The sequence below is a fragment of the Phocoena phocoena genome, chromosome 2 (assembly GCF_963924675.1).
Source record: "Phocoena phocoena chromosome 2, mPhoPho1.1, whole genome shotgun sequence".
In the NCBI taxonomy this organism is placed as follows: Eukaryota; Metazoa; Chordata; class Mammalia; order Artiodactyla; family Phocoenidae; genus Phocoena; species Phocoena phocoena.
In genome coordinates, this window is record NC_089220.1 from 14925578 (window position 1) to 14952754 (window position 27177).

The window sequence follows — 27177 nt, forward strand, 5'->3', positions numbered from 1 at the left end:
CCACCAGGGAAGCCCCTTCTTCTGCCTTCTTGATCAGCATCTTTCCTCCCGGTATGTGACCTTGGGCCAGTGACAGGTGGCCTGCCACGGAGCGTGTGCCCTTAAGGACAGCCTGGCACAGTGCAGCCTCTCAAATCTGATGGAGATTGTTTAAAGTACTCTTGTGATTTGTTATCTTTTATTTTAATTACTACTACAATTTATTTTGTTTAAAATATGTTTTTGAAGTCACATCAGGCAAAGAAAGATAAGTCTGAGAAGGAACATGAATCATGATTAGGCCGCAAGACACGGCTGGGAATGTCTGAAGTGCTGAGGGCAGAGCTGTTTGATAGGAAGCCTTTTGCGAACCTGTTCCCTGGCAGAGTTGGAAGTAGCAGTCTGATGAAATACACCCCGGGAGAGTTCCCTGCTGAGACATTTTCCAAAGCAAGATCTGGTTGCACTGCTGTTGGATGAACTTGGGAGCTTCTAGAGTCAGAATCTGCATCCAGACAAGAAAAAGTGGTAGAACCAGTGAGCCTGTTGAAGCACTTGCTGCCTTTATCGATAGAACTGGATCACTGTGATTTAGCTGCTGTGCACACAGATATTATTTCCACCTGTTACGGCAGTTCACACCACCCAAGTGTTTCCGTTCTACCATCTGTGAATTATGAGCATGGGGACAGGGCCACTATAAATTGTTATTCCACTTTTAATTCCTCTTCTGCAAGTCATGATTCTATCATTTAACCTTTGCATCTGGTGTTTTTTAATTGAGACTTTTATCATTATATACCTTGAATATAGGGTAATTGGATATAGGATAATAGAGAATAATTCCTATTACCCTTGATAGCACATACAGATTAATGGTAGTTCATCCTCTTCTACTTTTAAGTGTAATGAAAATATCTTATGTATTTTTAAGTAGAACTTCTAATAAAATGTAACTGGTGTTATGGTACTTAAACAATTAAAAAATATCGAATGTATGTTTCTGAGTTATGTACCTCCAACCCCCCACCCCATTCTTTGATCCTCAGTGAGGAGCATATAAAAGCGAATCCATTAAAGCCTTAAGTGTGGCCTTTATTAGATGGAACTTTATATTACTGATAGAAAAGGGAAGTAGCTTTTGTATGTTAAACAGGGAAACAGTTTTACTCTTTTCTTGTAGTACTGGAAGAAGTATTTGCTATAAGTAGAAAACCACCTCGTAAATATGTGGGATAGAAAGTTATTTCTTGTATGATGAAACCATGATTTGCAAATTTTGGTTGATGAAGAAAAAACAAATACAGCTTTTAGTAACAGAAGTCTATGAGTTTCTTCATGTGTATCTGTTTAGGATTTTAACCACGAAAGTAATTTCCCTGATTTTATCATCCTCAGCTTTTTCATGGTAATACTATTGAGAACAGTGGAGCTGCTATACGTATATTTTTTTAAGGCAATGGAAAATATGTTGGGTAATATTCTTTTAGGCAATAGATATTAAATGTGACTAGATTCTTTCTTGAAATGTATAAGGCCCATATTCATTTATAGTTTTGGGGGGGGTTATAATTTTTGGCCACACTCTGCAGCATGTGTGGTCTGGGATCTTAGTTCCCCAACCAGGGATTGAACCTGACCCCCTGCAGTGGAAGTACGTAGTCCTAACCACTGGAGCACCAGGGAATTCCCCATAACCATTTCTGTATAACATAAAACAGCTATAATTTCAACCTGAGAAAAGTGAATGTCAGAAAAATAAGCAGCTATTCCTAAATACACCCATTTCAGCCCTTCTTTTCATTTTTATATTGTGTGGTTCCAACTTCTAAAAATATGGCTCACACTACTAACTGTCTATGGTGAGACAAGATAGAAGGAATAGCTACGACTTGAGTTCAAGAAAACATGAAAAATATTTTTTTCCTGTGACTTAATTGAAATATAAAAACTGGAATATGGGCCAAATTAGACTGAGGTTATCTGTTTTTTTTCACTGTCCTCTCAATAAAAAGAGAACAGCTACTATTTATTCATTGCCTAAAACACAGGCATTTGTGAATTAAGCTAATAAGCAAGCCCCAAAAGGCCCAAATTTAGGAGATTTGAACAAAAAGAAATCTAACTAATTCATTTCTTGGAATGGCATATAAGAAATGATCCTGCAGTATAACAAACTAGTTAACTAAAATGATTGAAGAATGGAAGGCTCTGTTTTGCCCTCAGTTTCGAGGGTCCTAATCAAAGTGACCTCGTATGTGGTAGTACAAATAGAGAACATCAGCCTTTGATGTTGAAAGTGTGTGCAGTAACATCTGTTATTTCTGTCATTTTTGTGTAGTAAAATGTTATATGTACTAAATTTTCCTGTTTAATTCTAGCTTACTCTTTAAAAACGTGTTTGACATTTTAATTTTATAATTGAATATCTTTCTCCATAGCGTTTATCAGTATCTAACTTCTCAGATAATTTTGCTTGTCTTTCTCCTCCTACTGGAATGTAAGTTACTTGAGGGCAGGAATTGTGTTCTTTTGTTCAGTGCTGTATCCCTACCACCCTGAACAGTGTTTGACTCACAGTAGGTATTCAATCAATATTCATTGAATGAAAAGATGAATCGTTCTAAGACTTTAGTCCATTTTTCTTAGAAAGTATATTTTTTGAAGAATGATCTTATTGTGTTTCAGGATCATTGTTTCTTTATAGCATCTTACTGTCCAGGATGGTAAGTAGAAAAGCTGTGAGCAGTCCTCTATGTAAATAGTGATCCCAATTCATGTCCTGGACTTTCAAGAAATTGGCTTACCGTTTTACTTTTTTCCTGGAAGTTAAATGCTCCAATAACAACAACAAAATCTGGTCATTTAAGGACTTCAGTTACTTGGGCTTCAGTTTAATAAGTTTCAGTATAATTTCAAGACTAAGATGTACTTTTGATTGTCAACTTCTTGAATCCTCATATGTGTAGAGTACAGTGATATTGTAACCTTGACTGTCAAATAGGTAATGTATTATTTAACCAATGATAGAAGAAAATGGATTGAAATTAAACAGAAAAGAAAAAAAAAATACTGTGTGCTTTGAGGCATTGTGACCATCACAGTATCTGTCAAAAGGAAGAAGTGCAGTGCTTCATTATTTATGGCACACACCGTGTAGAGGTAAGCTCTAGACTTGAATTAGGTTAATACTTGTTAACTGCCCTTGTTAGATGATCTCTGCCAGGGATAGGCTTTATCTAGTGCTGTCTCCTCTCATCTCCCTCCTGATGAAAAGTCTTCTGACTTCTGCCTAGTCTAAGAAAAGCATCAGGATAAAATTATAGTTGCAATTTTATATGGGATTAACTTTTATCGAACTCAGTGCATCAGTGGCTTAAAAAACCCTTTGGCTAATTTGTATGTCCCTGTACTTTAAAAATAGTACAACTAAAAAGACTCTTAAAATAATTAGACAAGAAATGATTTGGATTTGGAAAGGGTTTACATTCTGACAGGATTTGGACCTGCTTATAATAGCTGGTGTCTTCTTTAAATGACTGTGATTTGGGGTACTGCACCTTTTATCCAAGCTCTAAAATTTGTAAACTGTCTTTTCATCTGAACAGAAAGCTGAATTATCAAAATCACCTTGTTTTCAGAGTAAATGTTAGTTCTTTTAAAGTAAGTCAGCTATGTTGTGTCTGGAAAGAAGCCAAGTTTTATAACTGTGCAACTTTTGTTTTTATGGAAAAATCATTGAATAACTTTATGAAAACTCCTGATATGTTTGTTCAGAACAAAATAGGAAAGGGTGAATATAAACATGACAGTGAGGAAGTTTCACAAAAATTATTCAATGATAATTGAGGATTGATCTAGAGGATGCTAGAAGACTCAGATATTTAGAGGCTTCAATTGGAATGAGTTTCCCCACAGGTCAAGTCAGCTTGATTTGGTCACAGTGGGAGTAGAGACAGCTGTGAGAAAGAGAAGCCAAGTGGAGGTAAAGTTTCTTATTGGGAAAGGTACTGGGTAGTTAGGAGTGGTGGGAGGCATGAACCAAAAGCCATTAAGAAGAATTATTTAAGTATTTATTCATTTATTTTAAATATTTATTTTAATATTTATATTACATATAAATATTATTAATGTTTATCTTAAAATTTTTTTTAAAAAAATTTATTTTTGCTGGGTCTTAGTTGCGGCACGCGGGATCTTCGTTGCGGCATGTGAACTCTTAGTTGCGGCATGCATGTGGGATCTAGTTCCCTGACCAGGGATCGAACGTGGGACCCCTGCATTGGGAGCGTGGAGTCTTACCCATTGGACCACCAGGGACGCCCCCCAAAAGCCAATTATTAAAGGCTGGTTTATGGGGAAGTTTTTTTTTGTTTTTTTTTTTTTTGCGGTACGCGGGCCTCTCACTGTTGTGGCCTCTCCCGTTGCGGAGCACAGGCTCCGGACGCACAGGCCCAGTGGCCATGGCTCACGGGCCCAGCCGCTCCGCGGTACGTAGGATCTTCCCAGACCAGGGCATGAACCCGTGTCCCCTGCATCGGCAGGCGGACTCTCAACCACTGTGCCACCAGGGAAGCCCCGCTATGGGGAAATTTTTATTACAATTAAACCAAGCCCATAAACAATACAGGATGTGCGTAACCCCAAAAATTTGGACTCAAGGAAGAGAAAACATGATTCTGAGGAAACATCTAGGTCAAGTAATGACTGGTAATAGTTGAAATTTAAGGCACACAGGGGAGCCTGTCTGTACCAAAGTTTTTGTATTTAAAAAATAAATAAGTAAAAGGTCCTGGTAACTTTAAATAAAAGGAAGACATTAGTTTGACTATTATTTGGACATTTTTATTTTCTTGGAAGAAGCATAACTGACTCAAGTTTTGTTCTGCTTTCTCAGACACACCTAAAGAGATCCTATCTGCTAAATTTAATGTACTCATAGCAAATGTTCTGAGTGCTTTTAAGTTTATCAGCACAATTAAAACTTGCAAAGTACTTTACCACAACGTTTTGAGGAAGGTGGAGTCCGTGTCATTTTCCCTATGGATAAGCTGAGATTCAGTGAGGAAGTGACTTGCTCAAGAGCTGGTCAGTGGTGGAGCCAGGATTCAGAAGCCAAAAGCCTTTGGACCAATCAGTCTGTGCTCTTGGAACTACACCGTGCTAGTGGCAGCTATGGGAATTGCAATAGCCCCCTGGAGGAAACATCAGTAGAAATAACAGCAGTTCCCCAAACAGCAAAAAACTGAAATACCTTTCACGGCTTTGGAAAATATGGTTGAACTTACAAGTGAAGTGATGAAACCACAGTTGGCTCAAGTACTGTAAAGCTCTATATAAAATAAGTTATTTTTCTAACTATATTTGGGAAATGAAATAACTAACTTTGCCTTATAACTAAGGAGAACTCTTTGGTCCAGACTTTTTTTTTTTCTTAATTTATTTATTTTATTTTTCGCTGCGATGGGTCTTCATTGCCGTGCGCGGGCTTTCTCCAGTTGCGGTGCGCAGGGGCTACTATTTGTTGTGGTGTGTGTGTTTCTCATTGCGGTGGCTTCTCTTGTTGCAGAGCACGGGCTCCAGGTGCACAGGCTTCAGTAGTTGTGGCTAGCGGGTTGTAGAGTGCAGGCTCAGTAGTTGTGGTACACGGCATGCTCCGCGGCATGTGGGAACCTTCCAGACGAGGGCTCGAACCCGCGTCCCCTGCATTGGCAGGTGGATTCTTAACCACTGCGCCACCATGGAAGCCCCATTTTTAAATAAATTTATTTATTTTATTTTTCAAACCATTTATAATGCCAATTTTTAGAGAACTTTATAAACTTCTCTACCCCTCAGTGTCTACAAAAGGACACTGACTAATTTTTAGCAACAATGGTTGTTATTAAATACATGACTAATTGATGTTTAGAGTTATTTGTTCCTTTGAAAAATAACTCCAGGCTACTTTGCCTTTGTAATTCTTTATAACTTCCTTTGAAAGGGTTTTTGTTTGTATGTGTTCTCTCTTGGTGAAACAGTGTTACCCATCACTTCCTGCTGCTGCCAACATGCTACTTAACAAGTCTTTCCCCTTTGTCTTTTTTTTTTTTTTTTTTTTTTGGCTGCACTGCAGGCTTATGGGATCTTAGTTCCTCAACTAGGGATCGAACCCAGGCCCAGGGCAGTGAAAGTACACAGAATCCTAAACACTGGACTGCCAAATTTCAGTAATTTGTCATCTTTTAATCTGCTTTTAATTGGATAACCAGATTACTAAACTCATTACAAGTATGTGTAAAATAAAATTTTAAAAAGTTCTGTAAAAGAGGAAGGAGAAATTTCTTCTTTGTCAAGGGCATATACTTTATTGCTTTGATTTTGACAAATTTTTCATTACTCAAACACATTTTTGCTTATTCAGTGTTTTTCATTTATGTTCAGATAGTTGAGTTTACCAGGTATTTGTCAAACTGTACAAAATCTTGACCTAAGTATAGATATTAGAAAGTAGAAAATATAATTAACCCGTAGCTAGGTTCATCTATTTCTGGTTCATTTTTTTCCCCTTAGACTTTTTCAAATACACTGAATATGATGTATTTAAACATCTAAAAATAAAGTTTTAAAATTGTGTGTTTGAGTTTGATTTTGAGTGGTTCTGATCTTCAAAAATATCTTTTTTGAGATGAAATTCACACAACAGAAAGTTAACCGTTTCAAAGTAAACAATTCAATGGCATTTAGTACATTCACAATACTACCTCTATCTAGTTCCAAAACAATTTTATTACCCTAAATGAAAATCCTCTACCTATTAAGCAGTTACTCCCCATTCCTCCCTATTTCCACACCTCACAACCACCAGTCTACTTTCTGTCTCTATGGATTATCTATTCTGGATATTTCCTTTAAATGGAGTTATACAACATGTGACCTTTTGTGACTGTCTTCTTTCACTTAGCGTAATGTTTCTGAAGTCCATCCATGTTGTAACATGTGTCTACTTTTTAAAAAAATGATTGAATAATGTTCCATTGTATGTATATTCCATAATTATCTTTTCATCTACTGATGGATATTTGGCTTGTTTCCACCTTTTGGCTACTGCAAACAGTCCTGCTATAAACATGTGTTTACATGTATTTGTTTGAGTGCCTGTTTTTAGTCCTTTCAGGAAAATATATAGGAGTGGAATTGCTGTGTCACATGGTAATTATATGTTTAATTTTTTGAGGAACTGCTAAATTGTTTTCCATAGCAGCCGAACCACTTTACATTCTTACCAGCAATATACAAGGGTTCCAATTTCTCCACTTCCTCAGCAACACTTATTTTCTGTTTTAAGTTATAGCCATCCTAATGGGTGTGGAATGGTATCTCATTGTGGTTCTGGGTTGGTTTTCACTACTGGTGATTGAGCATTTTTTCATGTGTTTCTTGGCCATTTGTTTGTGTTCTTTGGAGAAATATCGAAGTCCTTTGCCTGTTTTTAAAAATGAGTTGTTTGTCTTTTTGTTGTTGTGTGAGTTCTTTATATATTCTAGATTCTAGACCCTTATCAAATATATGATTTGGAAATATTTTCTCCCATTCTGTAGGTTGTCTTTTTGCTTTCTTGATTTGGTTCTTTGATGCACACAGTTTTAAATTTTGATGAAGTTAAATATGTTTTTCCCTTTGCTGCTCATACTTTTGGCATCATATCTAAGAATCTGTTTCCAAATTCAGGGTCATGAAAGTTTACTTCTATGGTTTCTTCTCAAGAGTTTTATGGTTTAGTCCTTACATTTAGGTCATTGATCCAGCTTGAGTTAATTTTTGTATATGGTGTGAGGTCAGGGTCTAGCTTCATTCTTTTGATTGTGGATCTTTAATTGTCCCAGAACCATTTGTTGAAGAGACTGTTTTTTTCTCCGTTGAATAGTCTTGGTACTCTTATTGAAAATCAGTTGACCATAGATACATGAATTTATTTCTGGACTCAGTTCTATGTCACTGATCTAAACGTCTCTCCTTATACTGGTATCTCACTGTTTTGATTATGGTAGCTTAGTAGTAAGTTTTAAAATTAGAAAGTGTGAGTCTCCCAACTTTGTTCATTTTTGATATTGTTTTGCCAATTTGGGTCCCCTTGCAGTTCACATGAATCTGAGGATTGGCTTTTCCATTTATGTGAAAAAGGCTCTTGGAAGTTTGATACGGATTGCATTTGAATCTGTAGGTCACTTTGGGTAGTGTTGCCATCTTAACAATATTAAGTGTTCCAATCTGTGAACACAGAATATCTTTCCATTTAATTTCTTCCAGCAATGTTTTGTATTGTTCAGTATACACATCTTTTCACCTCCTTGGTTAAATTTATTTCTAGGTATTTTATTCTCTTGGATGCTATTATAAATGGAATTGTTTTCTTAATTTCCTTTTTGAATTTTCCATTGCTGGTATATGGAATTCATACTGATTTCTGCATGTTGATCTTGAACCTTGCAACTTTGCTGAGTTTTTTGGCTCTAGTAGTTTTGTTGTTGTTGTTTGTTTTTTTGGTAAGGGCTCTTTTGGGATTTTTAAAAATATATAGGATCATGTCATCTGTGCATGGAGATGGTTTTACTTCTTTTCCAGTTTGGACGCTTTTATTTCGTTTTCTTACCTAATTGCTTTGGCTAGAATTTCCAGTACAGTGTTGACTAGTGGTGTTGAATATGGGCATACTTGCCTTGTTCCTGATCTTAGGGGAAAAGCTTTCAATCTTTTACCATTCAGTGTGATGTTAGCTGGGGATTTTCATAAATGCTTTCAAGAAGTTCTGTTGTATTCCTTGTTTGAGTATTTTGATCATGAAAGAGTGTTGGGTTTTGTCAAATGCTTTTTCTGTGTCAATTGAGTTGGTTGTTTTTTCCCCTTCATGTCAATAATATGTCACATTGATTGATTGTTTTATGTTGTACTCCTGGGTTGAGTCCCACTTGGTCATGATGTATAATCTTTTCAGTATGCTGTTGGATTCAGTTTGCTAGTATTTTGTTGAGGATTTTTGCACCTATTGTTATAAGGGATATTGGTTTATAGATTTCTTTTATGGTGGTGTCTTTTGTCTGGCTTTGGTATCAGGATAATGCTGGCCTATAGAATGAGGAAGGAAATGTTCTCTACGTATCTTTGATTCCCTCTCCCCCTTTGTTTACTTTATGGATAGGTTTAAATTTTTTTGTGGGGGGAGAGAATTAATTATCCGGCTTCTCAAGGTTGTCATCCAAGACAAATACCCCAAAGTGGACTTATACAGAAAATTCTATGCCTGACAAAATTTAATCACAACATTTTATTGCTCAAACTCTACGTACTCATCTTAGAAACAAACCATATTATATTATAAAATCTCTGGAATCAGATGTTGTTATTTCAGTATGTATGTGTAGAAATTCTAAGAAAGCATTGAGTCCAAGGGTTATAATATTATGAGATTTTAGTTACTCATATGTATATAAACATTTCTTGGAGCAATTTTAGAAATATGATACCTCCTTGAAAGTATTTACAAGATATAAACTTTATTTTGGCTAGCCTGAACTACCACTTAAGAGAGAACTTGAACACAGGGACAGGTTCCAAAGCAAATACTTTACTACAACATAAAGTGGGTTAGTGTTCAAATGTCTAAAATCTTAGACTTTCCTGTGACTAAAATAGCTAATCAATAAATAATTTGCCAAATCTATATTCAGCTGTTTGCACAAAGTTCTTGATACTCCTTTATAAGGTATATAATTTGTAAATACAAAAGCTAATTATGATGCAATTTTACAAATGTACTTCTTGATTTTCTATCCATATGTGGCATAATAAATGCATTGCTATAATAAATAAACTTAGCAGATTTTTAAGAGTTTATTTCTTCTAGAATGCTTATTTTTAGAATGCCAGCAGTTTATTCAGATATTTTTGTATATCATGATCAGTTCACAAAAGATGCAGCCACGGGCTTCCCTGGTGGCGCAGTGGTTGAGAGTCCGCCTGCCGATGCAGGGGACACGGGTTCGTGCCCCGGTCTGGGAAGATCCCACATGCCGCGGAGCGGCTGGGCCCGTGAGCCATGGCCGCTGAGCCTGCGCGTCCGGAGCCTGTCCTCCGCAACGGGAGAGGCCACAACAGTGAGAGGCCCGCGTAACGCATAAAAAAAAAAAAAAAGATGCAGCCACAAATTATGTAATAAACCTATAGTTTTATAATTCTATTTATATTTTTGTGTTTGGAGGATTCAGGCCCAACTAGATTTAAAGGGAAGGGTAATGTTTACAAAGAGTATTTTTAAGACCTTTTAATTTTGATTAAAAGTGATATACCATTATGACCAAAACAGTTTTAGATTCTAAAGAATATCCAGTCTTCTGTGTTTATGGCAAAAAATAAATATTTATTGAATTAAGTGCATAGCAGTGGTATGTTTTATAGACCAAACATGGTACATGCAGCCTAGTTCTAAAATAGAACACAAAACACAAATACAATGAACAGAAATGTATTGTGTTGTAATCAATCCAAATAAATGTAATTAGAAAAGTTTTTTTTTGTCAGGGTCTTTAATCGATTTTGTTGATGTTTAGCAGAGTGGGTGAAATTAAATAATCTTTTATAAATATAGTGGTTTTCTAGTGGCAAAATGCATTCATATGTGTTTCACATTTAGGTCTCATGATGGAGTTATGAGGGAGGTATTACCTTATTTTACACTTGAGAAAACCGAATTGTACTGATTGACTTTTCCGCTTCACAGTGAGCAAGTATTGGAAATTAAACCCAGGACTTTGGACTTTTAGCAACATCTTCTTTCTGTTACCAGATTTTTCTTTTCTGTAAGTTGCAGTTCAGAAGAAAGAAGGAATAGGAATAGTACCTGTTTTCCAAAAATGTGATACTATTCTTTTCCTACAGGTAACATATAATTTATTTTATAAACATAATCATAACTTCAGAAAATAACAACAGTAGGACTCAGACTTTGTGCTGTATTACAGTGTGTTTGGATTTTCAAAAATAATGATTTCCACACAGCTTTTCAAGGATAGGTTGTTCATACGACTATCTCCTACGTAACACTGGAGGGGGGCGGTATGCTGTAGTGCAGTGATTTTCAAACTTTAAAGGGTACGAGAATTACTTGAGAGTTTAATAGCTCTGTAGGGCTCACTGCTCTCCAGGTAATTCTGGTTGAGGTGGTCCAAGGACAGCACTTGGAGAAACACTGGTTTTAGAGTTTAACACACACAACAAGTATCTATTTGATAAGGTAATGGGGGTGATTTAATCTATGATATTGTTCTAGTTCTTGGAACAGAACCTGGTCCAACATAGTAGATGTCCAAAATATTCCATTCGTATGTGATGACTTGGGTGGCAACTGAGAAGCAGGAGAATATTCATTCTTTCATTCAAAATTTACTGAATTCCTGCACTATTCTAACTGTGTATAAAGGGAAAATGGATACATTCCTCACTCTTGTTGAGTTTCTTTGATTAATAGACTCATTTTAAAGGTATGGTTCTTCCTTTGTAAAAACTTGTAAGATGAAATTATTAATATTGAGGACATTTTGTTTTGTTTTGTTTTTTGTGGTACACGGGCCTCTCACTGTTGTGGCCTCTCCCGTTGCGGAGCACAGGCTCCAGACGTGCAGGCCCAGCGGCCGTGGCTCACAGGTCCAGCTGCTCCGCGGCATGTGGGATCTTCGCAGACCGGGGCACGAACCTGTGTCCCCTGCATCGGCAGGCGGACTGTCAACCACTGCACCACCAGGGAAACCCCCTGAGGACATGTTTGAATATTGAGGTCACTTTTTCTCTGTAAATTAAAAACTCATTTTTTTGAGGATTACAGGTTAAAGAAATGGCCTGAGTGTTAGTTCTTGTTTTATTGTTGCTCTAAAGCTATATTATCCAGTATAATGGCCACTAGATGTTTGCGGTTATTTAAGTCAGTTAAAATTAAGTAACACTGGGGACTTGGTGCCTCAGCTGCACTAGCCACATTTCAAGTCCCCAGTAGCCACGTGTGTGTTATACTGGAGAGCGCAGATACAGAGCAGTCCCATCATCGTAGGAAGTTCTATTTGACAGTGTTGCTCTGAGAATCTAGAACAGGGGCTTCCCTGGTGGCGCAGGGGTTGAGAGTCCGCCTGCCGATGCAGGGGACTCGGGTTCGCGCCCCGGTCCGGGAAGATCCCACATGCCGCGGAGCGGCTGGGCCTGCGCGTCCGGAGCCTGTGCTCCGCAACGGGAGAGGCCACAGCAGAGAGAGGCCCGCGTACCAAAAAAAAAAAAAAAGAATCTAGAACAAAGCAGTGATTTTTCCATTGCCTTGATCTGTAAATGGATTTTTGAGGTAAATATTAGCAGTGGCCTGAGGCTGTCATTTCAACCCTTAAGTGCATGAACACTTTTTCAGGTGGACGAGGCCCAGGGTTAGGATTGATTTACTAGAACAGTTTATTACACAGCAACTAAGATTTGAATGCTCATATCTGGACATTTTTCTTAAACCTCCGAGTAAGACACTTAAGTTATTTTACTGCCTTAGGTATATAGCTTTTCTCATGGTGTGTGTGTGTGTGTGTGTGTGTGTGTGTGTGTGTGTATTTACCTCCACAGCATTACAGTTGCTTAAATTTGTATCTAGTGAACTTTGCGGGGGGGCAAAGAAAAGTTGCAATTACATCTTTATTACTAGAATTTTTGGTATTTACATGAAATAATTTATTCATAGATGCCAAATTTGAGCGTAGTGACAAGTTGGATTAACACTAGTCAGAATTCAACTAGGTCAAACCCCAGTTACGCTTATTATAAAATATTAATTACGGTAATGTAGTATTTTGATAATTTAAAAACTAAACATTTTACGTTTTTTTGTTGAACTTATGTAAAATCCTGTAGCACCTGCTGCATTCTGATGTCTAGACATTTTTCTATGCAGGGTTCAAGAAACAGTCTGCAAGCGTAACCGACTTTTTGCCTCTATTTCCTGAATGAGTATCTAGTTAGAGATAGGTCTTGCCTCCTTTTTTTTTTTATCCCCCTTCGGCTTTTGCTGTGGTCCCTTTCTGAGAAGAGAAGCAATAGGAGACGGTCACTTGGTCCCAGGTCATGGATTAGAGCAATTAAATCCTTTTGTACATTTCTGCTTCCTTCAGTGATTCTCCCTCTTTCCAGATCACTTACTTCAGCCTCTGGTACTACAACAAGCAAAACCAGCGCCGGTGGGTAGATTTGGAAAAACCTCTAAAGAAGCAGCTGGATAAATATGCATTGGAACCTACCGTCTATTTTGGAGTGGTGTTTTATGTGCCTTCAGTTTCACAGCTGCAGCAGGAGATTACCAGGTAAGAAATAATGTGCTGTTTGTTTCTAGGAAATCCAGTGAAATTAAAAAGGTGAAATTAAGGTTGGAGTCAGGAGATAAGGCTAAACTTTGCCCTCTCGCCCCTGCAGTTTTAGCCTCAGTATTACATGGAGGTGCTGGTATGTGGTGTGTCACAGTGCTTTACTGCATGTTGCATGAGTTATGGGTTCACTGGGCATGAAGGAATGATTCAAAGGAAAAATGATGTTTTTACCCTGGCTGTGAACTCTTCTTGTAGTGATGTCACCTTTAATGTTTTTGTTGAGTTTTTTCTGACCTTTGTAACAATGAAATGAGAGAGGAGATTTTAAAAAAATTGTCACAAAATCTGCGTTTACTCCTCAAGGAAATGTGTAGAAGGGTCCTTCTAATTCTGACACCAGTAGCCATAGTATTCTGTACATAGGTGTGGGGCAAAGGGGAGGTGGGGGAGGTGTTTGAGATCAGAAAAGTTTGGCCAGTAAGTGCACTTAAAAGGGACACAGGCAGCAAGGGTAGAATGTATTAAGGAGTGGGATAGAGGAACTAAATGTTCTTTTTTTTCTTGGCAATAACAAAAGAAAAAACAAGGGATCAAATTTGGATTCTTTTTTTTTAATTGAAGTACAGTTGATTTACAATGTTGTGTTAATTATTTCTGTACAGCAAAGTGATTCAGTTATATATACATATATATATACATTGTTTTTTTAATATTCTTTTCCGTTATGGTTTATCATAGGATATTGAATATAGTTTTCTGTGCTATACAGTAGGACCTTTTTGTTTATACCAAATTTGGATTCTTGAGCCTGCCTTTCACATTCTTCAAAATCCACCACTACCGTATCTTTTTAACCCCATTTAACATTACTTTCGAGCCAAGCTGGACTACTTCTAGTGTGCTGAACATGCTGCATGCCCTTTCACCTTTGTGTCCCAAGACCTTTCTTTCATAAATATGTACTGGAATCCTGTTCATCTGATTTTAGTTCAAAAGGCACCTCCTCCATTAAGCTTCTGTGGTCCCTCAGGGTGGAATGAGTTTTGCCTCCTCCAGGCTATTCTAGAATTTGCTTGTACTTACGATGGCAGTTGTCACAGCCTTTCACTACAGTTATCTGTGTACGTATCTTTTCCTTAGATTTTAAACCCATGTTTTCTTTAACTTTGCCTTTTGCATAGTATCTGACACAATGCCTTGCAGATAGTAAGAACCTGGTACTGCCCTGTGTTTGTGGAATATTCTTTTTAAGTACTGAGTTCAGAGTTAATTTTTGGAAGAAGGTGGATAACCAAAGAAGCTAGAAACAGGTTGTAGGGATAAGCATGAACTGGCTATGAAACAGATCTGAGACATAAATATTGAAGAGAGAAGTAGAAGCCAGGAGGAATAAACAGTGACTGACCACTCTGACTCATTTATTTAAACATTTATTGAAGATATAATATGGTATGTGAGAATTATATTGGTTACTGTGGGAGATGAATATATAAATGGATATGCTTTACTCTTACTCTGGAGGAGTTGCTCACAATCTGGTAGAACTGACAGTCTATGTAAATGAACAATTACAGTATATTATGATAATACATGCTTTAATTAAAGCACTGGATTCCTAGGGGTGGGATGTGGGGAACATGAACAGGGTGTAAAGAAGTTGACTTTTCACTTGACTTTACAAGTAATTTTCTAGTTAGAGGGAGTAGCTTGTGCAAAGTAGGGGGATAGTAAAAGCAACTGATGTTTCCAGGAAATTTCAGACATTACTTCGAGGGGAGAACGGAGACTTGAAAAAAGGAATGTCCTAGTCATAAAGTCATAGATCAACAGGGGCAGACATTTTTGAATTTTAATGGATGGGAATGATGAAATGTGCATTTTACAAAGCACCCATCATGGAAGGTAGATTATAGGTGACAAGACTATAGGCAGGAGACCAGTTAGGAATGTATATGCCATAATCTAGGCATTAGTCTAGAGGGTGGACCTGCTTTCCAGTGATTTAAGGAAAGAACCAAGAATATTTAGAGTGGAATATGTGGACAGCATATTGAATAGATAGACTTCTTTAGGTGTTTGAAAGGAGCTGCCTGGGAGAATGTTTCAAGGTTTCTTCTTTGACAAGATCTCAGAGCTACCAGCATTCTATTTGCTGATTGAGGGAAGTCTATGGGTTCTACTAGCAGGTGGAAGGGGATAAGTGGGATCTAAATCCTTGTTTAAAAGGATGGTGTTCTGGTCAAGCTTTTTGGTAACAAAGAATGGAAACCTCAAAGGTAGCTAAAATAGGATGATGTAAGGACATATGTAATGATTAAAAGGGTGGGCTCTCAGGGGAATTCAAATGTGAACTGTAACTGGGTTGAACTTCACAGATGTCAAACCTGGAAGAGATTCTGGATTCAAGATGGTTCTATAGACCGTATTGACAGAGAGTTGCTGGATCTTCGTTCAACACCATATCCCCAGCATCTAGAACAATGCTTGATGCATAGTTGGCCCTAGTAATTACCTAAGTGAAAAAATAAGAGGAAGGCAGAATAAATCTTCACTATAGAGCTTATCGAAATGGAGAAGTGATACAGATGAAATACTGCTGACTGGCTGAAAGTAGATGATTGCTGATAATAATAACAGCTGTTTTTTAAGTACCAGCTATGTTCTAGTATTATGCCGAGAGCTTTACATATATTCCTTGATATGTTCAGCCTTGTGAAGGGGTGACAGTGCCCTCATTTTATTAGAGATAACTTAAACCCACAGATTATGACTTGCCCAAGTTCATGCAAAATGCTAAATCAGAGATCTGGAATTTAACCTAGGTCTGCTTGACTAAAGCTTGTGCTGGTAACTAATACCCTATATATTGACAACATAAACAGAAGTAAACCCACATCCCAAGAATATTAAGAAAGCATTTTAGAAACTATTCTTTTTGGTATTTCATCAAAGAATATTTTAATATAAGGCTGGTCTGAAATGTCTGGAACCATTTTTTTTCTGGCTTTACTCTCCAGGGCTAGGAAAGTCTTACATCACCAAGTTACGAGTCAGTTTCTAAAGTAAAAATTGGCCATTGATTCTCTATGTCTCCAACGAAAAAGGACAAAACTTAGAGACTTTTACAGGGTATAAGACAGATGACCAGCTGTCTTCTCGATGGTTGTAGCTTTCAGATAACTACAATTAAGGATAAGTGACTCAATAAATTGATTATATTGTGTGTGTGTGTGTGTGTGTGTGTGTGTGTGTGTTTGTGTGTGTGTGTGTCGGTATAGATATGGTCAAGGATGTTCCTGTTGTTCTTCGAAATCGTCTGAGCTTAAGGTTTTGGCTAGTTTATGCTCCTCTACCAAATTATGATAAAATGCATTGTGTCTCAAGTGGAGGTAATACTGATATTGACTTTTAAAAATTGACCTTTTTTTTATAGGTATCAGTATTATCTGCAGCTGAAGAAAGATATCTTGGAAGGAAACATTCCTTGTACATTAGAACAAGCAATTCAGCTAGCAGGCTTAGCTGTTCAAGGTAAATAATGGCACTTGATCATATAATGGATCTATCAGATTAAAATGTACGTTAAACAGAAACAGCAAGGGATTCTTAAAGTAACTGACTTTATAGAAAATAACTACTATAAAGTAGTTTTTTATATTAGTGAAATTTTGTGTTATCTAAGGGGCTTCCTTGTGGGGGAAAAATGAGTTTGGATTACTTCAGTGAAATACGAGACTTCTGGAAGGTTAAGCATGTTACGTCAACAGAGCACACAGACCAAAAGTAGAGAGGAAATACACACATATGCACACGCACGTATAGCATTTAATATGCTGTGTATTCCTCTAGTTCAGGAACTTGATCTGCTGCTAGCTAATGTTTTCAGAAGAAAGATCAGCTAAACAATGTGGTTGATGAGGTTACGTTCGCTTGTACTTTAAGCGCACGTCATTTGTTTGGTTTCTCAGTTGTCCTAGGTTATAGAACATCGTCAATCATAATAGATAGTTCTGCATTTCACAAGTATTTTTGAATTAACTGTCATTTTTCACATGTCTAATCTATATGTATTTACATGTACGTAATATACTTTGGAAAGACTTCTGATGGGGCATTATTTCAAATGATAACTGGCATTTAATCTTGGGAATTGAAATTTAATCAGAAGAATCATTAATTAAGTTCCATCAGATATTAGCAGGCATGGAGACATATATCATTTCTAGACAAATAAATGCCTGATACACATGGAGCCACATTCCTTTTCAAGGTACTTTGAAGCTTCCTAAGTGTCGTCTTTGGCTTTAAGAGTTAGTTTTTCCTAAGCTTTTTGCTGAACTATCAATGTTTTGCACAATTAAAAATTTCTAAACAAATACATCTTGCTGTAACATATTCAGATGATCTAGTTCCTTTCCCTAGAAATAATCACTACCATGAATGGTTTGGTTTCTTCCTGACATTTTTCTGTGCATAAGTAAGCATACAGGATTACAAAGTAGGTTTTGTTTTTTTTTTAATGACAAAAAAAGAGATGGTTTACATATAGTTTGTAACTTGGTTTTTTTCACTTTATTAAAAGACATTTTTTCCAAGTCAAGACACATGAATCTACCTAATTAATGTTTTTAAAAAGGTATTTTTAAAGTATACACTTTATAAGCTGTAAGGCAAATTTGACTTCTAAATCATAAGCACACCATCTTTGTACTGCATATTGAATTTAGTTCTGCATGTTTTGCTTCCAGTTAAGCATAATTGACATGTGAATATTTGTCATTTTATATAGCTGATTTTGGTGACTTTGATCAGTATGAATCCCAGGACTTTCTTCAGAAATTTGCCTTGCTTCCTGTGGTAAGAATTCTTTTGACATTGGGCCTTTTTAAAAACAATTTATTTCCATACCCTTAATATTCCCTGAAATGAAGTCCATATAGTAGACTTACTAGGCGGGAATAGAGTTTAAAAAAATCAATTTCCTCTTATAAACAGCTCAGGTGTAAATGCTTTGCCTGTTGTAGTCTTCTGGTCCTTGTAAACCCACAGGAACAGAAGGGTCTGTGGTCATTGGACTGCAGGCAGAGAAATTCATTTTGTGTTTGGCTGTGAGTCTAAAGAGAGGGACAGATTTCCAACTTCTGTGGAACCACATAGAGGTTTTGCTTTTAACTGAAGGTTCAAAACCTGACAGAGTTATGTTGAAATGGATTTGGTTTCTCATCAGCAAATTAAAGAGTAGATGACAAAAAGACACTGCCTTCTACAGTTTAAAGTCACTACTGATGGAACTGACAGGGAAACTGTGTGTTGGAACAACTACAGGAGGTGGTACGCTCTTCCGAGTGTCTACACAACCAGCCAGGGAATGCACAAGGTGTTATGTGCTGGGCTTGGAACTGGCTGATGATGTTACCAAACTGAAATAACTCATCTGAAACTTTCTCTGGGATGAATTGAGAAGGCAGGGCAAGTGTTTTGGCTCCTGAGCAGAAGCCACGTAATTCCTTAGAAAGATCATGATTATGTCCTTAAGCAAAGCTCGCACACATTAACACTAGCCCTAGTTTTGCCTGCTGGTGGCAAGAGTCAGTAACATTCCTTCTAAGAAATTTGGGTGATTTGTTTACATACTTACTGCAGTATGTTTTTTCCAGGAGTGGTTACAAGATGAAAAAGTATTGGAAGAAGCAACCCAAAAAGTGGCCTTACTGCATCAGAAATACAGGTAACGCTGAGAAGTGGAAATAGGTTAGAACTAATGCCTGTTTGAATTTGAACCATGCATCGACACCATTAAATTTGGAACTTTACTACTGCTGCTGCTACTACTGCTAGTTACCAGGAGCCAACCTTTGCAGAGCTCTCACAGCGTGCCAAGTGTTCTTATGAGCACTTACCCGTATTAACTCATTTATTATTCATTTTTTATCATTGATGAAACTGAGGAAGTGGAAAGCTGCAGTCACTGAAGGATGACAGTTCTTCATCCCATGTCTTAAAGGTTTTGGTGGTGACTCGGTCCTGTGTAGGTTAATGCAACATTAGGGAGACATGTTTTCTTTTGTGATGCGGCAGGTGTGATGTTTTCTTTTGTGTCCGCCCCCCTAGTCCCCCCGCTTACACCTTTGGAAGCTGTGTTTCTGTCCTCTGGGGGAGCTCTGCTGAGAGCTGTGGTGCTTATTGCCCTGACCCCTGCTTCTGGGCAGAAAGTGACTTTCTTTGAGAGTGAATCTGTATGTGTTGTCCAAAAACCCTGTCCTAGAGAATGCTAGGTTTTATTCTAAACCAAATACCATGCAGTTCCAAGTACTTTATATATCATTAAATTCTTATAACCATTCTTTAAGGTAAATGTTACTATCTCCTTACAGATTGGGAAAATCAAGCTCACAAAGACTAAATAACTTGCCCAAAGTTACATGTGGTAGAGGTGGGATTTGAACCCAGGTCTGTCTAATTATAACGTATTATTCACCCCCTCCCATTAAAAATAACCTTTTGCCTTTAATCTGTTTCCACTCAAATCCATACAGTCGCTCACAAAAGATTAATCTTCCTAAAATATCACTTTTGACTTGTCTCCCCTCTTCTCCTCAAATGTTCATGAATCTCTTCTTGCTTTCCCCCAGCCTAAGTTCATTACCCCTGGGATTAAAGGCTTCCCACAAGTTGGTTAAATCCTGCCATTCCAGCTTTACCTTCTGCTGTCCAAATGAACCTTTTTTTTTCAGCATAATTAACCCCTCAGGCACACATCACTCTATCTTTTGTTATTTTCACTCATTCATTTGTGCATCTCCTTAAAAGATAGTTTAGTGCTGTTATTCTGTATGAGGCAGAGTGCTCAATGCTGTGGCACAAAGATAAATAGAACAATGATCTGCCATCAAAGAATGTATTCCCTGCTTTGGCATCTTAAGGGATAGGCAGGACAGCCCATGGTAATAGTAATAGTAATACTGATAATGGGTACGGGGGAGAGAGGCGTGCACAGGATGTGGTGGTTCTACACAGAGCAAGGGCATCTGACTTAGACTCAGGGCAGTCACAGAAGGTGACAAAGAAGGAGTGACATGTAGGCTGAGTCTTGAAGGGTATTAGGGATTGACCAGGTACACAAGTGGGTGATAGGTATACCAGGAAGCGGGATTAGCATGTATAAAGGCCCGGAGGCATGAGGGAATGTGGTATATTCAAAGAAATGCTGCATTTGGGATGGTCGCAGTGTGGGGTGCCTTGTGGGTGTGGGAGAGCAGCAGAAGATGAGGCTGGAGAGGCACATGTCCATGCAGTTGAGTGCCTTCCTACCTACACACCCATCCTTGTAATTCTGTCACCGGAGCTAAAAAGGGTTTCCATCTTCTAACCCTCATTGCAGCACTTACGTTTGCAATTTAGTACACAGTGCTTAGTATTGCCTGATACTTTGGTGGTTTAGAGAGAATTCTAGCTTTCACTGAAGATTTTTTTAGGTGGTGGTTTTATTTCCTGCCTTTCCCCTTACCTGCCTAAAGTACAAGGGGTAGGATCTTACCTAACTAACCCTCAGCATTCAGCACAGTGCTTTTGCATGCAGTTGGTTTTCAGTAAATACTGATGCATTGATATAACTAATCACAGATGCTTAGAAACTTGAAATGTTTCTACTGTTTTATGACAAATTGATATGTAGTTTTTTTACAAAAGCTTTTCGTAAAAAATTTTTTTAGTTTTGTGAACAGTCTGACTAACTTCTTGTGGGTTGCAGAGGGCTGACAGCTCCTGATGCTGAAATGCTATACATGCAGGAGATAGAGAGAATGGACGGCTATGGAGAAGAGAGCTACCCTGCCAAGGTAAGCGTGGCACGAAGACTGGGCTTGCCAAAGGCATCTTAGTAATTCTGCCAGAAGAGCGGGGAAGCCCAGGGTTGCCCTGCTGTGCAAAGGCCAAAGAAACGTAAAAGCTGAGGTCCTTGTGACCAAAATTTTGTAGTAAAACACATTCCTGTTTTGTGCTTTGTTCTTGGAAGTGCTCTTGAAATAGAGTTCCTTAAGGAGCCCAACTCTGTTTTCATATGTATTTACAAGATGGTACATTTATACCTTGCAGACTTTTTGCCTTCAGCATAGGTCTTCTGAACGTTTCCTACCTGGGACACAAGAGTAGGGAAGTAGGTGTGGTCATTGTGGTTCTTATGCGTCTGCTGCCCGAGTTTCCTTTTCCGCTTTCTCCTCTTAGGATAGCCAAGGCAGCGACATATCCATCGGAGCGTGTCTCGAAGGTATCTTTGTGAAACATAAGAATGGAAGGCCTCCTGTGATATTTAGGTATTTGTCTTACATCTTTCTGTGCACTTTCTGTGGCTGATATTGTTGGTGATATTTTTTAGTGATATTGTTGGTGATATTGTTGGTGATATTGATTTAGTGATATTGTTTAGTGATATTGTTGGTGATATTTTTTAGTACCTGTGCTAGTTATATCACTCACAAGTAAATCTCTCCCAAGGCCTCACTAGAAAATGGAAATATGCCCTCCCTAGAATAAAATAGCACCTGACTGCAATGGTTCTTTTTATAAGATACTTTCTTCAAACCAAATTGTAGAATATAGTGCTTGTAACGATGGCCTGCTTACGAAATGCTTAAAAATGTGTGACCCTTTTCTTACCATATGAGGGTCATTCTTTGTCTTGGTGTGAATTTTTCATTTGAGCTCTGGTTTCCAGGGCTATTTCTTGTGGAAACTCTAGGCCCCTCTCTGATTCTAGTTTGTACCAAAATTCCTAAAATACCAACATCGAAAAAAATTTCAATTACTTCTTATAATGTTGGTTTTTCTTTTCTTGATTATAAAAAAGTGGTACTATCCATTTGTGGAAATCTTGGAATGTATCTAGTAAGAAGGACAGAAAGGATATATAGCAATGTGCTAACAGTGGCTGGCTCTGAACAATGAGATTTCCGGTGATTTAAATTTCCTTTTCAGTATCCTTTGAGCCTTCATTTCCTTTGCCTTACTATCTTTTGGGCCCTGACTCCTCCATGGCGATTAGGACCACAGAGCGCGTACCCGGCTTGGGGAGTAGATCCCCACTCCTAAGCTGTGCTGCGCTGGGTCAGGCGGCTCCCGTTTGGCGATTGCTCTCATGTCCCCAAGCTGCTCATCGTCTTCTGGACATGCTGAGCTGCAGGGTAGGGGGTGGAAATGGATCTGGCCTGCACCGGAAGGGCAGGGCCCTGACATTGGGAGACATCCCACTGGCTTCCTTTATCTCACTGGATAGGAAATTCTAAAATTGCCTTCTTTAATATGACGCTAATAATCTTTAGGTTTAACAGTTAAGCACCAAATTACTACAAATGAATTTTATTTTAAATTTAAATAAATCTAATATAATGGAGAAGGATAAAGAGGGATAGATTTTGTTCTTCCAGACCTATTTTTCCCTTTTATAAAATTATACAGTTACATAATAAAATGGAATATTAATATATAAAGTCTGAACGTGGTAAAATAGAGTTAGAAAGTTCCAAATCGGAGTTTGAATCCTGGTGAACACACCCAGAATACTTCACTCTTTGGATTGGAACTTTATCTTCACCCTGCTCCACCAGCTTTTCAGAGCAGCTCTCCTCTAGTTTTGTGCCTTATTTTGCCCTGTATACCTGCAGAACTTAACAGTATTTGTCTGCTTCTGTGTTCTCTATCAGCCCTACCCTCCATCTGTGCCCCTTTGAGGGAAGCACTGTCCCTTACTGATCTTAGTATCCTAGGACCTAACACAATTTCTGGTGTTATCGTAGTGGGTATCCTTTAAAATGTTTGTTGAATGAGTGAAGGAGGCATTGGCAACCAGCTGAGAGTGGGATATTTGATCAAATTAGTGCAGCCAATGAGGATAAATAGATTTTACATTTTTAAATACTCTGCCTTCATTTTAGTATACATGCTTTTACTTCTTGCCACTAGCTGTTGTCACTTCAATTAGAAAATGCACACGAGCTGATTAAAACCACTGTTTTCTTTCTAAAATGATAAACAAATAGTAGCTTATATATTAAGCTCAAAAAGGAAAAACTCATATATTCTCTTAGTAAAATAACCTGAGCACTCACATTGCCATTTGCTCTTTGTTGTTCTTTAGGTGGCATGATATTGCTAACATGTCCCACAATAAGTCCTTTTTTGCATTAGAGCTGTCAAATAAAGAGGAGACCATCCAGTTTCAGACTGTGAGTAAACATTAGGAATCTGTATGTAATGTTTTTCCTGAAAATTAACACTTCTGTGTGTATGTGTTTGGGGGGCGGTAGGATTAAAATTGTATAGTATTTCATAGTTCTATAAAACATAAAATTTTATAATACTTTATAACGTTTTGTATAGCAGTACTTAGCAAAAATCAGTTGCTCAGTAAATACTGTTGAATGAATGAATGAGTCTTTGGATAAATACTATCTGATCATGATCTCTAAATTAAATTTAAGGGACTATTAAGTATGGGAGAGAGTAAACACTGGTATCTTAACTTCCACTGATAAGTGAACAGCTCTTTAGAAATACCATTTCACAGTTACTTTTACTCTCTTGACAAAAGCAATAAGTCACTGAGTCATTTTGTTTAAAAATGTCTTTGAGTACCTAGCTGTCAGTAGTAGAAGTGGACATTTTCATAATTTAAAAATTTCTAAGTCATTTTGAAACTGTTTAATGTAAGAATCACACCGTTGGGCAGGCTTTTGTTTGTCTTCATAACCTGAGTCCTAATTACGACATTCATATGAGGGGTGCAATTTTAGAAAATGAGAGAATCCCAATGTGTGGAAAGTGACTTTGAAATAATATGGCACCCAGTTCTGTCTTGTTCTCAGATAAGCTCTGTATCAAGTTGTAGATGTGCTTTTGTTTACTTTGTGCATATTTTGTTTGCTAGGAAGACATGGAAACAGCAAAATACGTGTGGAGACTCTGTGTTGCGCGACACAAGTTTTACAGGTTGAATCAGTGCAGCCTGTAAGTATACTCTGCTCACAGAAACTGTGGGAGGTGATAAGCTTAGAAGTTTTCATCTCGAACTATAGTATATCGTCTAGAAAGGCCAATTTAAAAAAGGAAAAGATAACATTTTTATAATAATCTCTTTACTTTTAGATGTCAAAATTTTATTTCTCAGTTTTAGCTTTGGACCAACCTCTAATAACTACAGATATGCCTCTAAGATTTCTTTCAGCTAGTAACTAGAATTATTCTAATTCACGAAAGCTAAAATGGAATTTTTTTTTTTTAAATCAACATTTTGAGTAAAAAAAAGGTTATTCAGCTTTTCAAGCCGTTTGAAGAATTTATACCCCTTCTTCCTAAGTGTACGTTTTCCTTAGCCCACATGGGTTTCCCCCTTCTGCTGGATCATTCCCATCAGGATACAAACATGCTGTAATATTTTACCTCTTAAAATTTTTCCTTCGTTCCCCATGCCCTCTAGCCATGGTGCCGTATGTCTCTTCTCTTCTACAGCTGATTTCTTCAAAAGAGTTGTATAATCTTGCTCTCTCGCCTTCCTTCCAGCCCATTTCCCCTAAGCTGCCACGCCACTGATGCTGCTTGTCAGAGTGACAGTGACTTTCACCCAGTGGTCATTTCAGGAGTTCTTTCACTTGACTCCTGGGCAGCACCGAACCTCTGCTCATCCCTTCCCCCCCGCACCCTGCTCTTCCTTGGCTGCCAGGACCCCACCTTCTCCTGCTTTTTCTCTTTCTAAGCCTATTTCTTCTCAGTCAGCTTTGCTGGTTTAATCCTCGGACCTCTTCTCATCTACACTTTGTTCTCTAGGGGATTTGGCTTGACCCAGGCTTCAAAGCAGCATCTGTATACTGAAGTGCAGCCGACTTCATTTCTAGTCCTGTCTTCCCCCTGAGCACTTGACTTGCACACCCTACTGACATCTCTACTTGGGTGCCTAACAGGCTTCTCCAATTTGATATGCCTAAAACCAAACTCTTGATGTGCTCCTCTTCCTGCCCCAGAGTCTGCTTCTTCCTGCCCCGGAGTCTGCTTCTGTCCCCCATTTCGACAGATGGAGGCACACCATAGTCACTCAGGTCCCAAACCTAGAAGTCCTACTTAATTCCTGTTGCTCTTTCTTCCCACATCCAATTCGTCAGACGTTCGCTCTGCAAATTCTGCCTTCAAAACATATCTAAATCTGACCATTTATATAACTCTTTCAGCTGATGACTTAGTGCTGGCTGCCATAGTTCTCATCTGGAATACTGCTGAAGCCGCCTTTTTTTTTGGCTGCATTGGGTCTTGGTTGCCGCGCACGGGCTTTCTCTAGTTTTGGAGAGCGGGGGCTGCTCTTCGTTGCGGTGCATGGCTTCTTATTGTGGTGGCTTTTCTTGTTGCAGAGCACGGGCTCTAGGCACGCAGGCTTCAGTAGTTATGGCACGCAGGCTCAGCAGTTGTGGCTCACGAGCTTCATTGCTCCGCGGCATGTGGGATCTTCCCGGACCAGGGCTCGAACCCGTGTCCCCTGCATTGGCAGGCGGATTCTTAACCACTGCACCACCAGGGAAGTCCAATAACTTTAATTTTTATGGTCATTTCTTTTAAGGCTCTCAATCCAGACCGTGCTTAGTCACATTTAAAGTGATAATGATTCTGAAGTATTGATAGACTCGTTCTCATGGTCCAGATGGGCATTTAACGAAACCGCAGCAGGCCTGGAACTGGGCAGTGAATTCTGGACATCAGGTTCAGGCTGGGGTGACCAGTGGCTCAGGAGATGGACTCTGCATGCGTAGAAAGGAGGCCTTTGCTCCTAAGTGTCCCCTTCCCCGCTCCTCAGCCCCGATACATTGTCTAATGGTGTTTGGGGTGGCCTCATGTGAGTCCTCTAACCTTGACCTAGATGACTCTATTTTAGAATTTATAGAATGGCGTGATCCATCTTCAGTCTTGCTCTCTCTCTCCACTTTCAAAGTACATTAGGTAACAGAATCATCTTTTTTATGTCACCCAAGCCTTAAAAATGTTAGATAACAACAATCTCTTTGCTTTTTAATTTATAAAATGGGGATAATGGGGGCTTTTACTTAACATTTCTTTAGGGTTGGAATAGGAATTAAATGAGGTAATGGCAATCTCTCAGGTGAAATGACTTCTCTCGCCCTCTTCCCCACCCGAAGCCCCAGAACTGGTCATGCTATAATCGACCTCCTGAATTTATATGAGAAGAGCCTGGAAGGGAAGAGGACTCTTGAGAGGGGTCTTGGTATGGGAGGCTTTTCCCTCTCCTCTCTGGGGGGAGCGGGGGAAGGGGAGGTTGGTATCCCCCAACCTGCAAAGCCAAGTGGTAGAAGTTTCCACAGACTTTCTCTAGAGGGGGAAGTTGGATTTCTGTCACCAGTGGGCTGCTTGCTGAGCCTTGTCAGAGGGTTGGTCTGTGTTCCCTGCGGTTTAGGTGTAAACTGACTGTGGGTGAATACGGCAGCTGGTCTCTGTTCTGGAGACTTCTGTGATCAGGAGATTGACGGGAGTAGGCCCTAGTGGAAGGGGATGGGGTTGCCCCACTTCTTCGAGGCCTACTGCAGGGTTCGAAGAGACTGCGAGAGGCTTGGCAAAAGAGAGTGACCCCTATTCCGTTAAGGGAAGGTCATTAAGATCAACATTTCCTAGGTATTTCCACCATCCAACGTATTTTTTGTTCATCCAAAGCACACTCCTCTGCACTAGCTAGAAATATATAAGAAAGGAAGCTCACAAAGCAAAAGTCGGACGACTCTTAGCAATTCACAGCCTTTACAGCTCAACTGGAAATGCTTAGCCATGAGCATCAACTTCAGTCCTCATT

General features: G+C 38.6%; 1 protein-coding gene across 1 annotated transcript in view; it reads left to right on the forward strand.

Annotated features, from left to right (window-relative positions):
* The window catches only part of PTPN21 (protein tyrosine phosphatase non-receptor type 21), a 60591-nt gene that overhangs the window by 11773 nt on the left and 21641 nt on the right, over positions 1–27177 (forward strand). The window contains exons 2-9 of the mRNA XM_065871487.1: positions 13168–13337; positions 16774–16871; positions 18130–18197; positions 18998–19068; positions 21091–21178; positions 21564–21652; positions 23473–23560; positions 24262–24341. Of these exons, the coding sequence (XP_065727559.1) occupies positions 13168–13337; positions 16774–16871; positions 18130–18197; positions 18998–19068; positions 21091–21178; positions 21564–21652; positions 23473–23560; positions 24262–24341 (752 nt within the window). The remainder of the gene's footprint in view (positions 1–13167; positions 13338–16773; positions 16872–18129; positions 18198–18997; positions 19069–21090; positions 21179–21563; positions 21653–23472; positions 23561–24261; positions 24342–27177) is intronic.